The sequence below is a fragment of the Citrus clementina genome, unplaced genomic scaffold, assembly GCF_000493195.1.
Source record: "Citrus clementina cultivar Clemenules unplaced genomic scaffold, Citrus_clementina_v1.0 scaffold_2, whole genome shotgun sequence".
Lineage (NCBI taxonomy): Eukaryota > Viridiplantae > Streptophyta > Magnoliopsida > Sapindales > Rutaceae > Citrus > Citrus x clementina.
In genome coordinates, this window is record NW_006262688.1 from 33,369,355 (window position 1) to 33,384,625 (window position 15,271).

At 31.8% G+C, this 15,271-nt stretch overlaps 2 protein-coding genes across 2 annotated transcripts; one reads left to right on the forward strand and one right to left on the reverse strand.

Annotated features, from left to right (window-relative positions):
- Positions 1-336: 336 nt before the first annotated feature.
- On the reverse strand, positions 337-3,736 carry LOC18053517 (E3 ubiquitin-protein ligase RMA1H1). Its single transcript, XM_006449268.2, has 2 exons — positions 3,594-3,736; positions 337-1,273 (listed from the first exon to the last, which is right to left on the reverse strand). Exon 2 carries the CDS (start codon positions 1,223-1,225, stop codon positions 503-505), a length of 723 nt encoding a protein of 240 aa, XP_006449331.1. The 5' UTR covers positions 1,226-1,273; positions 3,594-3,736; the 3' UTR covers positions 337-502.
- A 5,757-nt stretch (positions 3,737-9,493) lies between these two features.
- LOC18053518 lies at positions 9,494-12,242 on the forward strand. The gene is made up of 8 exons (XM_006449269.2): positions 9,494-9,641; positions 9,720-9,809; positions 10,596-10,655; positions 10,761-10,800; positions 10,927-11,020; positions 11,517-11,576; positions 11,649-11,740; positions 11,834-12,242. The coding sequence occupies exons 1-8, from the start codon at positions 9,544-9,546 to the stop codon at positions 11,918-11,920; spliced, it is 621 nt and encodes a 206-aa protein (XP_006449332.2). The 5' UTR covers positions 9,494-9,543; the 3' UTR covers positions 11,921-12,242.
- The last annotated feature ends 3,029 nt before the right edge of the window (positions 12,243-15,271 follow it).

Consider the following 15,271-nt stretch of genomic DNA (forward strand, 5'->3'; position numbering starts at 1 on the left):
TAATGACAAAAGCCTTAGCCTCAACGTGGCAGTTGGAACCCACCTCTGTTATTTATTTATTTTTTAATTTATTTCTCTTAATTAGCGGCATTGACCTTTTGTTCTCATGCCAACAAATCTTGCCCTACCAAAGTTAAGATAAATTCCATAGAATCATATACCTTGCTTTTTTCTTTTTTCAGTGCTTCCAAAAAGCACAGGAACCACTACTGAAAGTGGAGATATTTTTTTGTAAGAGCCTAACTTCATACGGCATTGGCGTTGGCACCCACATCTCTTGCTTCTAAACTTTGGGTCTTCAACGTCAAAATTGTTCAAATGATCCGTAACATTAATTTCACAGGAAGAAGGTGGTACACAAGCTGTAGCAAATTCTCTACCATTATCTCATATATATATATCCTCTATATATATAATATATTCTAATCTACAATGTTGATAAGCTTACGTTTGTTTTCTTTACAAATTATACAAAAAGGAATAGAAGGCGGATTACCTATATTTAAAATACAATAAGGCACAGAAGAAAGCAACAGAAAAGGAAAATTGAAATTCTGTTCAGTGATTTGACTGCTTGCATTTCATGCCTTCTTAACCTGGGGTTACTATGATATGAGTTGGGGTATGTGTACAAGCTTTCCGAATTTCCAAACACACTCGCATAGACCATCTCTCCGAACATACCAACTACCGGATGCTGAAATCCAGACAATGCAGTGCCTCCAAGATTGAGCAGTGGAGATGGAGAATTCCCTTCAAAACCGCCATATGAATGTTGTCCATGAGGATCATAGTTTTGACTCTGATAAGGATTACGATAAGGACGCTGTTGGCCGGTATTGGATGTAGGATATAGAAGAGCTTGGTTGCCAAAGGCTGGAGGCCTTGGAGGTATGACCGTACCTCGGTGAGAAACCTTGCCTTCTGGCTCAGATTCAGTTGGAGTTTGACCCCGACCATAGAGGGGTACCATTGTTGTATGTGAAATATCAGCCTTGCATACCGGACATTGTGGATGCTCATCAGAGGCAAGAGAGGCACTTTGAACATGGAGCCACTTGTAGATGCAGGGCCAGCAGTAGAGATGGCCACACAAGGTGACCACTGGTTCGTAGGCAAAGTCCAAGCAGATGTTACAATCGAAGCAACCATTGTAATTTTCTGAGCCCGTGGCTGCACTAGCAATGGACTTCCATTCGCGGGCAAAGTATTGCTCAAAGGCCATCAATTTATTTGCACAAGTTTGCAACTGCTACCAGTATGCCTTTTGACTCTGAAAGACCTCAAAAAAAGTGAAACTCTATTAGCACTTGGTTCCAAGATTGACTAATATCCTTATCTCAAAAACTGTACACTCACCTTGCAACCAAACAAATAGGCAGGAGATGAAAGTAAAAACAAAAAGGTTGCATTACAACAAGACACTGGTGGACAAAATGTGCAAAAGAGCATCTCAAGCAACTAAATGTGCAGAAGATATATATATATAACAGTACTAATATCAAAATCAGTCTTGGTGGAACGCAGATTAAGAAAACAATAAACAAGAATGGGCCCACTGAGAGGATGACTTAATGTGCGCTCAAACGCTAAGAGCTGAGGCAGCTTAGCTATGAAATGGATAAGCAACACAGGAAACTGAGAGGACCCACGACTTAAGAATATATCATGTACAAACACCATATGATACATGCCCTGTCAACATTTTCCCCCTTCTCTTTTTCTACCTTCCTCTATAATTTCTATTCTAAGTTCTGTTTGGAAATTTTCATTTTCCTACATACAGCGTCTGAAAAATCAGAGGAACAGCTTTATGATGTGCTTTGCAAAAGAGAAGTTTGAAAGGCATACAATAACGAGCACCAATTTTTTTTTTCTTTTCAAAAATTAAGTTTTCTTGCAAGTTGAGGACATTATTGAATCACATACTAGGTATATGTAAAATCATATAAAGAAAGAAATCCAAAAATTCATGAGAGAAGTCCAATAAGGATAAATAATTTTCAGACACACAATTACAAATTTAAGCAGTTATTTTTTCTGAAGATAACTACTGACTTTCTCTACACCAGTAAAATGATGTTTCTCACAAATTCTCCTCAACCCAACATCAGTTTCCACTTTGATTTATTTAGGCCAAGTTGATTTATTTAGGTTGAGTAACATAAGCATAAATAAGCTCAGAATGTGATAGTCAAATCACCTAAGACAAAGCATGATAAAACAGTACCAAGTTAATTTCATTAGAAGTAAATAATGAATAAAAAGATAAAATAAAAAAAAGAAGAAGAAGTAGGGGAAGCTTGAGATTTGGTACCTAGAATATCATATAATTTTAATACCAAACAAGATAAAAAATTTCCAAGCAATAACCAGCTGCAAAGTCCTCCAGCTTTTATTGAATAGGAATAGGAACAAAGACCAAAATAAATAAAAAACAAAAATCCTGAATATTCAGCATCTCATTTGCACGTACTTCTAGAATCTAGACCTACATAACACCTAACTTCTAATGTCAATTCAGCTCAAAGAAAACAAAATGAACTCTGCCATCAGGACTTCAAAGAAAAAGGCTTCCAAAACCTAAGAATTGAACAACCAACCACATGTTTCAAAGTTCCACACATTTGCAATAAACATATTACAACAACTCAACCAATACGCAAAATACACATGATTTTATGAAGGAGCTCAATACACGGCAAAAACTTTTCTAAAATTAAGGTTCTATTTATTATTGAGGTTGAGCAGCTATAGCTTCCACTAAAGTATTTGGTAAACTTTAGCTACTATGATTTGAAAGCTAAGGTGGTTTGATCCACTAACTGCACGATAAAAAACCTATAAAATTATTATTTAAAAGTTATATTTTCTATACACTATTAGCTTTTATTCTATAATTACAGTTTTTTTTTTCCACATTAACAGTGGCTTTTAAGCTACAATACCAAAAAGAGCCTAAGCTCAAGTTTGATTAAAGCTATTAATCAAAGAATAAAAAACCTCAAGTTTAAAATTTATATATTCAGCAACAAATAGGCCAATATAGTCTATCCACTGGGTGCCAAATAAAAAATAAAACAGGAATAAAGCAAAAGGATTCTGCTTTCTCGTAAACCTGTTCAATCTCTTTGGAAAGTACCCAATTTACATCATTAGATAATATACATTGCTGACAAAAAGAAAAGGAATATAATGATGCAGATCTAATGCTTTATCCCTCAAACACGAAACATCATTCCAATTGGAATTATGATACCATTTCAAAAACGAGATCTATCGACTGATTTTGGCGCAAATTTTTACCATATATATCGTCTAATTCTCTTAGCAACGTCCCAAAATTGACTATAAACTACAAATAGATATATTTCTCCAGAAAAATTTCGCAAAAAAAAAATAATATGAAAGTTATTAGTCAAGCCTAAACAGGAAGCCTTTCATAAGGAAAGCAACCGCTAAAAAGTTTGTAATATTTCAAGGCAATCAAAACAAGGCCTGCATTTCAAAAACAAACAATTGAAAAAAACAGAAACCAAAATAAAACATGAGAGAATCGTAACCAGACGAACAAGAATAGATGCATAACATACCGAAGGCAGACAAAAACGGCGCGTCCCGAGGCTTCTGCTCTGAGAAGAGTTTCAGCGATTTGAAGAGAGAGAGAGAGAGAGAGGAGAGAGAGAGTAAAGAGAAGACAGAAGGGAGTGAGGTTAGGATGTCGATGAAAAGCGAATGGTCGAGGAGAGATATTTTAATGACTAGTGCGAATTTGCAAAATAAATCGAACTGCGTGGATCAGCCCTGTTGCTGACATGGCTTCATCCACTCCGTGCTCCACGCGCGTGCTCTCTCCTTATTCGACCGCGTTCTGTATCGTCATACGTGCACTTGCCACGTGAGTGTTGTCATGTCAAACCAGTTAATTAGTAGTAATTGAGTCCGGCTACGGTGTAACAGTAATATCGTGTCATTGTTACATTTAGTCGTTGGATCCATTTAAATGGATCAATTTATTGAGATTCAATGACTGAGTGCAACGGTAGTACGGTACCACCGTTGCACCATAATTTTCTCCTAATTAGCAACAATGAAAAAAATATTTTTTGCTTTCTCCCCCTCATACGTTATTGGCCTCCAAAAATGAATATATTGATCGAAAAATTAATATATTAATTGTATCCGCCAATAATATCTGATTTTTATTTTATGTCCCATAATTGTGCTAAATGTTAATATACCAATTTTGCTGCAATTGGTAGGGACGGCGACGGGAGGAGAGAGATTACTGTATTTATTCCCAATGTGTTGCATATATCACCATCCACTCTCTTTCTCTCCGTCAGAGAAGACGGTGGTTCTCGAATAATAACAAGAGATCTCGAAAGCTCCGATTCTATAATAATTAATATATTTTTAATTTCAAAATTTAATTTAATTATATTAACATGATAAAATTTAAATTATTTTTTGATAATATATCTTACATTAATAGTAATTCATTATAAGAGTCTCACTACAAAATACGAATCATCAGAATAATTATTTCCATTAATCTTCATAATCTTACAATAAAAAGAAAAATAAACTACTTTTATATGAATAATTAAATAGATGAAATAAATATAGATACTTAAACTAATGAAATGAGGACGCGGCGTAATATTAGGCTATGATGAGATGATGACAAGTTGGTGCTGGCTGCGGTGCAAATAATTTGGAAATGATAAGTAAAATTGTGAGAGAGTGGCTTAAGATTTAATTTATAGATTATGCATTTGAGGGGTTATGGGGTTTGGGCAGTGGTTAAATTTAAATTACATTAATATTTTTATATTAATTAATATTTATATTATTTGTATAAATATTTTGATATTTATTATTTACACTAATATTAATATTTTACAAATTTATTATTATTCACTCATAATTTTAAAAATTAAAAAATTAAAAAAAGATTATAATTCTATCTCATCATCTTCTCTTCGTCAAATAAAAAATTGAATAAAAAATATTTTTATTTTTTTTAAATAAAAAATTAGATATAAAATTATTCTCATGCTTTTTGGAATAGTAAAAATGTCATAAACTCATCCCGCGCGGATTTCTAGTTTTCTACCGTCTCTAACTCAAATACATACGTCTATTATTTTATTAATTTACTCCTTGCACCAATCAACTCTCTACCGCGAACCACGGATGCAGAGGAACAACTAACCCGATTATAAAAAGTGCAGTCCCATGGAATACGGGCAGATGTTTGGTCAACGATTCAGTATTCAACTATTTATGCAGCCCATGTGCGTGTGTAAAATATATAATTTAGCAATCACATTACGTTATTCTTTTTTTTTTAATTTCATTTCTAAATTCATTTATCATTTTTTTAATATTTTTTAGGTTGGCGGATCGTGTTTGACTGGTTGTGTTATGAGAAAGTTAAGACAGATATGAATTTGATCCTTTTGATAATCACATAAAATAATATGCTATATTACATCATATATAATATCTGATAATTTTTAAGCTATCAGTCAAAAATTTAAAAAATACAGTATATAAAAAAGTTAAATTGTTTTACGTGGCAACTCGTAAGTTTTATTATATGTTATGTTATATATAATATAATATAACCCCCGTCAAGAGTTTTAAACGCTAATTCATTTAGTTATTTGTTGAAGAAAATTATGTTTGCCCATGAATAGCACATACGAGTTTGTACCATGGGAACGAAAATTCTGCTGCTGCCGTTTTTATGTCCCATTTCTTGATTTCTTTTTCTCCATCAAGCGTTGGCCACCAAAAAGAGTCCCAGGAGAAAAAAGTGATACTGGGGCGTCCGCCATTTTGATATAACAGAAGTTAAGTCATAAGTGGTAGAGTTGTGTTCTCAATTTGAACTACACAAGTTTCTCTAGGGCACATCATGCCCTTCTATAGTAACAAATTTCAGTGCTGGTTTGTTTAATATAATTTTTTTCCCTAAAAACAAAATTTAATTATTTTTTTGAAAATATTACAGTACTATATTATAAATTGATTTACATGTCAGAAATTCTAAAACAACTTGATATAATTAGTAAAAAATAAATAATATAAATTTGATTTGATCAATAATACGTCATTTTAAACAATTTTAATCCGTTAACAAGATTGTACCACAAATAATTGGCCTTACTATTCATGCCCTGTTGTCTCCGCTGGGAAAAAAAATACTGCAGTGCTAATATAAAAGAAGAACGCCAAATAAAAGACAGATTACATATAAAAGAATAACGCCAAATACAAGGCCGGTGAGGCGGTGACCACAATCGACAAGATAAGATGTGTGCCTAACTTTGCTATTGTTGATTATTAATTAAGCCTTTCAGTGCTAACGAGTAACGACAAGGCACTCAAAAAAAAAAAATATAAATAAATCAGACACTGTCGTAAATATCAATTATGAGAAACTCCTCCGTCTATTTATTTATGCGCCCACTAATACTACTAGCACAATTAGGGATGGCAAAATTTAGGTCCGGGTCTGAATTTGAGTTTAGTCTTTTTGGATTTGGACTTAGATATTATTTTCTTTTTTCGGACCCGGATTTTAATTTGAATTTTTTCACCCGGGTCCGGGTCCTAGTTCAACCCGAAAAAATCTGGGTTTTCGGATTCCGGGTTTTGAACCTGGATCAATGAATCAAATATCAATTTCTAAAATTCTAAAAATAAAAAATTAATATATTTCCAAGCGATAACACATCTAGATTAATCAATAAAATTAATTAAAAAACAATATTAAAATTAGATATCCGGGTCCGGGTTCCAGATATCCGGGTTAACCTAAATCCGAACCCGAATATATCCGGGTTATTAAAATTTATTCCGGACCCGGATTTTTTTACATTCCGGTACGGGTTCAACCCGGCCCGGATTATCCGGGTTCGTCCGGGTCTAGGCCGGGTCCGAGTTATTTTGCCATCCCCAAGCACAATTGTTGTTGGTGCCGCCGCCGCCGCCGCCGCCGCTGTCGTTGTTATTATTATTATTATTATTATTATTATACCAGTAAAATGTAATATTATATTGTCAGCCATCTTTATTAATTCCGAAAATAAAATTTTTATTACTTCTTTCTTTGATTTGTTTTCCTTTAATTTTTTAGTTTAAAATTTCAACAAATTTGAGTTGAATTTAAATTAGAATCTTTATTTTGTTTGGATTCTGAAAATTAAACACACAAGTTATCAATGTTGCGTGCAACACACCGCTAAGTTTGCATGCAAGGAGTTGAATCATGGGCAGGTTAGTGTTAACTGTGTTAATGCCATTATTGATGTTGGTATTTAAATTGAGAAACGAACTCACTGCATTAATATGCCACGAAAGATACTTGGTATAGAGAAAGATAAAAGAAAAAAAGAAGAAAAGGAAAAAAAAAAGTGAATAAATTTCGGGTGGTGATATTTCCACCCCATAAATTTTATTAACCCACCCTAATTTTAAAAAAAATTGTTACAACACGTGTACATTATTTTTAAAAAATTTAAATTAAGAAGAAATTTAAAAATTTAACCAATTAAATCCATATTCATTAATTATTTTTTATGAGACTATTTTTTATTATATTTGATCAATAAGGTTGTTTTAACATAAATTAATATAATTATTCTAACCTCATAAGGTAAAAGTCCCAAAAATATCTAAAAATTTACTTTAATTTTAATAAATTTATATACAAAATTTTTTAAATATTTTAATGATGTATAGGTAGTACTTTTTTAGTATGATTATTAATATTCTACTAAATTAACGAGATGTAATTAGGACACCTGGAGTATTGAAAATTATTAAATTTTATATAAAACACACTAGATTATAAAACATAAAACTAAATGCCTAAACAATTAGTTACAATAATATATTTCTTAGGGTAATTTGGTTATTTTATATTATAAGGATAAATTAGTTAAATTAAACTTATCTTAAAGCAACCTTAAATTATCAAAGATTGTTAAAAGACAAAGTAAGAAAAAAGATATTATAAGAATGATTTAATTAATTAATTATTCAAACTTATTATTAATTTGTAATTCTATAAAATAATGTGAACTTATTGTAATTATTTTATGAAAGTGGGGTGGGTTTATAAAAATAGTGAGGTGGAAATATCCACACCCTAAATTTCTTTCATCTTTCTCTACACTAAGCACAACTCACCACGAAAATAAGGCAGCGACAAAACAGAATTTCGATAGAACAACGACATAAGGCAGCGACACTAAGCACAACTCATGTGCCACTTATGAGTTTCGCCCTCAATTTGTAAAAGCTTCATAAATTAGTTTTTTCCAATTAAATAAGGCAGTGACAGAACAGGGCAATTTGTTTCGTATACTTTATGCTAGGGCTTTCAAGCGACAAAGTGAACACATCTTAAATTTATACTGGAAATGATCCCACCCATCCATTACGATAGAGTTACATTGACTTTGTCTTACGTTACCAAAATTTCTGAAAAATCAACATAAAAAAATAATATGAACTTTCAATAAATTATTTATGTGTTCAACTTCAAATTCTTTGACTTAATAGGGTAACGCCCGTGTTTCAAGCTCCCTTTTTATTTCAAACTTTGTTTTCTCTCCTGCATCTTCTGTTTTTTTTCTACTTTTTTGGTCAAATATCTCTTCTCATTTATTTCAAACATGGCTGCCTGCAAATTATATTTGGAATTTTAATTTTCGTAATATTTAAAAAAAAAAGAACTTCCACGACGTGTATAAAATTTAAAATGCGCAAACATCCACTTTAAACTGTTTAAATAATAATATTGTTTTAAATCTTGAGGCCAAATATCTTAACTGGTGGTCTTTTGTGGATTTTTTTAAAAGAATATGATTTTTATTTATTTTTCATCAACATAAAATAAAAAATAAAATATTGACAATTGTTTCTGTAAAATGAAATTAATATATTTTAATATCATATTGAAAAAATTACTATTAAAATTTTGTTTTAAGTAAAGTTTGAATTTGCTCTGTCTTCCTAAAAATTTTAAATAGTATAAAGTATAAAATAATTATTTATTTTTTACTAATAGCTTAGTTAGAAGATCTAATTACTTTTAACTTTTCAATTTTTTTTAAGTTGTTGGGAAAGATTCAAAATAACTATAAATAGCAAAAGTGAATTTTATATAAGTTTTTAATTTTGACATTACCAAAAACCAAGTTCAAATAAAGTAGTCAAATTCATTTTAAAAATAATAATAATAAATAACAAAATAATTAAAAGAAAGTATATACTTCAAACTATTATTTTTTTGATATAGAAAATATTTTAAATTTATTTAAAGAAAAGAACGAATTAACGAAATAAATAGAATATGAAGTTTGAAAATTTGAACTGAAAACATATTAGAGTTCGCGCCATAAACAAAATGCCTTTGTTGAGCCTCAGCCACGCATATAAAACCTGAAACCACCTTCATTCTTGTATATTTTTTCAAATCCGAAAAAATCCTTTCTATCTCTCACATCTCATTTGAATTTCAAAATGTCCGCCGTAAAATCGATCTCCAGAAAACGAGGCTCCGACACCGTATCGGACTCGAAACACCGAGTCGTGGACGATTTTGATCCCCATTTCTCAAGGTCCGCTTCCAAAACAACATTTGATTTTGCGTTTGTTGATGAAGATTTGTTGTTCTGATTTTTGAGATGAAATTGCAGTGACTTGACAGGTATTATGTCGGCGCTGCAACAGATCAGAGAGAAAGCACAGAGGGACGGTCAAAAGAAGAACGAAGAGACGATCTCTAGGTAAATTTTTCTCGCTAATTGATTTTAGCTTGGACATTGAAGATTTATTTGCCTATAATTTGCTTATAATAATTTCTTTAAAAAATATCAAATGTAGTTATTGTTTGGTTAGATGATTTATTTCGTATTTTTGGTGACTTATTAGCTTCTGTTTTTTTAATTCAATTTTTTATGATTCATGATTCTTAATTGCTTGTGCATGATGCGTAAAGAATTTGTCATAGCTACCAAATGAAATGATGATGTATCTGATTCATTTGAATTTTTTCTATTTGCTTTTTCATTTAAACTTCTGTAATTTCGATAGTACCTTCAGCTTGAGTCACTTCATTTTTTTATATTCCTTTTCATTTACCATATATCAACAATGCAAACAATTAGTTTCACACTTACATCAGCTAAGAACGATCGAAGCCTTTTTGTTACTGAAAGCTAGAAAAATACTGAAATGATTTTTAGAAAAGAATTTGATGAGTGTTTTCTTGAGAGTATCTTTTAGATCTGAAATGTACTCGAAGTGTTTATGTTGAGAAACATTTGATACTCCTAGCTAAAATTTATAACCATGGATCGCATAAAAATAATGATAAATATTCCTGCAAAAGCATATTTGCTTGTAAGTGCTGCTATAAATATAAGATACCTAAGCTCCATTTTTCAGCTTTGAGAAACAGTATGGTGTTTTGTTAAATGTGCTCAAGTTATATTGTTATGTTTGTGCTTCCTTAATTTGCTCTTTATGTACCAATTCTGCAATTATAGTGAATAATTTATGTTTCGATACAGTGTTGCTACTGAAATCCGGTCTAAGATTGATGAGCTGAGGTCCAAAATCGAGAAGGATAGGTAAAATTTAAATCTCTTAGTACACTTCAGTAACCAGATCGAACATCTAACTTTAATTTGTGCACAAACTATACTATTTTATACCTTTTTGCATTTTCTTTGCAGACAGAGTTTTGCTAAGGCACTATCGAAGAGCTCAAAAGAGGTTTGACGTGAACAAAGGAACTTGCCTTAAGATTGCTGGAGATGAATTTTAGGTTTAGCTATGCTTTTTGTTTTTAGAGTTATCCAATAGATTGTTTGGATAAGATATGTGGTTAAATATTTTCAGTGTGAAAGTTGCTTGAAGAATGAGACTGCCAAGTTCCAAGATGTTTATGAGAAATTCTGCAAGGAGAGAGCCGCTCATCTTCAAGTCTTAAAAGGTATGCCCTGCTGCTGTTTGTTTCTTTTGGTCTTTCGGTCTTTTGGCTTGTGGTCCAGAAGGATTTAAATTCAGAACAATGTTGTACAGTTATGTGTGGATTCGTCATCAACTAATTTATTTATTTTTCATTATCATATTTAAACTGCGTCTTTCAAACTAGATTCATTGTTTTTAAAAGTAATTTGGTTTGTCAGCTTTAAGGATTGCTTCTCTCTAAGTACCCTGTACATGCAACAAAGCACCATCCCATTGTGTCTAGGCTGGTAGCATTGTTGTAATGTTATTATGTTACCCTGAAATACATACCAAATTGAGTTGTTGGCTGCATTTTTCCTGAAGCAATATGGAAAGTGAAAAAAATAGGGCCTAAACCATTGGTCAATGTCCTGCAACCAGTCAACACTAGAGTTGCCAACTCAGAAATAATTCTTGCTTAGCGACATGATTCTGTTTGAAGTGATACAGGTAAATAACTTTATCTTTTGCACTGACAGATACTATTTCCAAGTTTGAAGAGGACAAGGAAAGACTGTTCATGCGCTATGAACAACTAAGTAAGCAACAATATTCTATTGCCCCCTTGTTAGAAACTTAATTCCACTAATCTGGTGGCTCTTTGAAATCAGGGAAGAAAGAAAAGAGTTTGATATCTGAACAAGAGAAATACTGTGCTGATAAAATTGCTGACTTGGAGTCGTCCTTGAAAAAGAAGAAGCAGGTAAACAAATTATATGCATCAAGTTGCTAGATTGCTGGTTTGTTTGCACTCATGTTAATAGCCATAAATTAGACTTTACTTTTTGGAAAACAGGATGACAAAACTTTCAGCATTTTGAGGAAAACTATCGGTTCATTTCTTGGCAATGCCTCGGATGAGGACTTCTTGCCTGATGATTAAAGATTTGCTTCAAAGGAGTTCTGCAGACGTATAACTAGTAATGTTTTCTTCCTTAAGAAAGAAGCTTATGATATACCATCTCTGAGAAACCAATATATACTAGCATATATGCTAGTATTTCATCTTGGATGCAGGAACTCAAGAAAATAATATCAACATTTGTTGTCTAAATGGTAATTAGTAGGCAGAGAAATTCTTTGCTTTCGTATGTCTGCACTGGTGAACCCACACTGGTTTATTCCAACGCACGCATTTCCCTTCTGTTCTAATATGGTTCAACATTGCGAATTATGAAATGCTGCTTTAGGTTTTATGAGCTAATACTGACCGTGCTCTTAATATTCATCAAAATTTCAATTTATTCATTTAGCATGTTGTTTCTGCTTTTGGCCCCTTCCTAAGCTTTTAAAACATCAGTGCCTGTTTCTGTCTTCTGTAATTGATAGATATCAAGTAACATTTAGGAATTAATGCTAGTTCTATAGGTGGTCCGTTAGTTGTAATTGCCCTCTCCCTTGATCAGTTGATCCAACTTTGAAGTGTATCCCTTTAGGTGGTGTTTGGTTTTAAGAAAAGGGAGAAGAGGAAAAGAGTGGAAGAAAATAATGAAATTAAATTTCATTGTTTGGTTTGACATAAAATTTGATAAGGAAAGGAATTATAATTTTTTTCTTTGGACAAATTTATCCTTTACTTTAAATACTAAATTATCTATATTAATAATAAAATATAATTTAATATTAATACCAAACTTTTTATTCAAAAAGTTCTAAAACAATTCATGATTTATATTTAATATAAAATATAAAATAATTTAATATACTAAACTCATTAATATAATTTAATATAATTACAAGCCGGTCAATAGTAGCGGTCAACACAAGTCAACGCCGGTTAACAAAAGTCAACATCGGTCAACAGTGGCCGGTGACTTCCCAGTGAATTTCGGTAGCTTTCAGCGATGTCTAAGGCTCCATCGATGATCAAGTGGAGCTTTGGCGACGGTCTAGCGAAGTTTCGGTGGAGGTTCGGCGATTGTTAATTTATATTTATAAATTTTCATATTAAATAAACAAATAAGTTTATTTATTTTATTAAATTGCTTAAATCATTCATTAAATATAATTAATATAAATTATTTATAATATTAAATTGATAAAATAAAATTATAAATAATAATTATTAATAACATTAAACAAGTAAAAATGTTGCAGGGCAATTTTGGAAGCTTAGGTTTTCAACATAAGAGGAATTTGAATTTTTTACTTTTTGGTGTGGAATTTAAATTCTACATTATAAGGGATATTAAATTCTAATGGAAATTAAATTCTTATATATTTTGTGTAACCAAACAATAAAAATAAAAGTAAAATTTGAATTACTTTCCTCTCTCCCACTCTCTCCTCCCAACCAAACATCACCTTAGTGCCATCATCTATGGAGTTGCATTGTTCTTTTATAGTGAGCAAAAATTATTGTACGAGGGCCATGACTGTCAAATACAAAAGCAACTGGTAAACTTTGTAACAGTATAAATGGAATCCGTGTTCTGTGTAGTATAGAAATACAAGTCAATAAGGATAAATATATTATAAAATAAATAAAATAAAATAAGGTGCCAATGTGTCAAAGGACGAAAATATTTGTGTGGATTAATTTGCCGTAATGCTTCAGTAAAGGATAATTCATAAAAACTCTAAAAGTTGTATATGTTAGTTTATTTTTAAAGATAGTCCATCAAATGCACTTAATTATGATATGACTTATCCTTTAATTGATCGGCCAATCTAATTCAATCCTTATGATAAAAGATAAACTACTCCATCTTGATCGCTACAAATATATACCTTTCCTTTACAACAACAACTAATACATAGTACTTCTCATAATACAATTCGTATTACTGCTAAAATTTAATATTCTAATCCTTCACAGAATCTTATTAATAATCATATATAAAAGGAACGAGTTTCCTCCATATTCTATCCGTGAATATTTCTATTCATAATTAATTAATCACTTGTATTGTGTGTCAATGGCTGACGTCAATAAGCCTTCAAAGTATGTCTCACTGAAGGATCTGATACCACTACATAAAGTGGGAACACTAACTCCACCATATCCAGGCAACTTTAAGACTCGATATGTCAAGATTAAAGAGCCTTTCTTTAAAGATGGAAATAAAATATATTGGCAAGAAGTTCGAATTCGTGAAGAAGACAATGACACAAGAAAATATTCAAAGCATTAGAAGAATATTGCCATCTCAGGCTTGCCGGGCTCGAGTTTGTTAGCATCTTGACCGTAGCGGCGAGTATTCTAGCTGTTAAATCTGGGTATTATTTGGCCATGCAGATAAAGAATATGTCTTGTGCTGAAGCTTCTACAGGGGTCTCAAGGCGATGTATTTGGGAGTTACGAGTTCCTGCTGGAGTGAAGATTTTTCTTCGGTGTCTGTGGGATGGATTTTAATTTTTTTAATGGTTTTATTCCGATGATGTTGATGTTGCTGAGGCGAAAGCCTTAGGGTTTGGTTTATAATTCATTAATAAGAGTGGTTTATCTCCATTGTTAGTTGAGTCGGATTCGTTGTGCATAACTCAATTGGCTTCAGGTTAGCGTATTTTGTATTATTCCTGAGATTCAGTGACTTATTCAACCAAAGCAATATTTCTGGTTTTGTCATATTTGTATTGTTTTTGAGATTCAACGAATTATTCAACTAAAGTAAGATTTTTGGATTTGTCATATCTTAAGAGAATATAACGAGGCAGTAGATGTTCCAGATAAATTTACCCTCTATTGTACTGATTTTCTTTTTCGGATGAAGAATTTTCTACAATATTTATCTCATTACTTTTAAGTTTTGAATCAACAGATAAATGAGAATGGCTATTTGGGAAAAAACAATCCATAGATACTTTTGAACTACCATAAAATTTGCGAAGATCTCATGCTCCTCCCTCCCATCCCAACACGCACACACGCGCGCGTGCACACACACATATCTACCTTATTATGTACTTATAAGTCTTCAAATAAATTAGATTTAATTTTCCTATAAATTGAAAGGAACCATTTAACACTAGCGTAAAATTACTTGCATGATTTATATAATATGAAAAACTGATTTGACTTTTGAGCAATATAATTAATTTTGAGCAACTAACCATTGTTTTGCTGCAACACACTGGCTATGTATAGACAGTATATTTACAAATTTTGAGCAACCCGAAGTTAGGGAATGAATGATAAAATTTGGCATTCCAAATCACTGAATGCTCGTTTCCAATAAATTCCATATTAAACCATAACACATATGAAACAAATTAATACTGAAGAGAGCTGGTA

Excerpts from the sequence above, each read along its gene's own strand:
- LOC18053517 (XM_006449268.2), bottom strand. The coding sequence starts at position 1,225 with ATGGCCTTTGAGCAATACTTTGCCCGCGAATGGAAGTCCATTGCTAGT.
- LOC18053518 (XM_006449269.2), top strand. The coding sequence starts at position 9,544 with ATGTCCGCCGTAAAATCGATCTCCAGAAAACGAGGCTCCGACACCGTA. Across the intron at positions 9,642-9,719 it reads TTTGATCCCCATTTCTCAAG|TGACTTGACAGGTATTATGT; the intron begins GTCCGCTTCCAA and ends ATGAAATTGCAG. Across the intron at positions 10,801-10,926 it reads TATCGAAGAGCTCAAAAGAG|TGTGAAAGTTGCTTGAAGAA; the intron begins GTTTGACGTGAA and ends AAATATTTTCAG.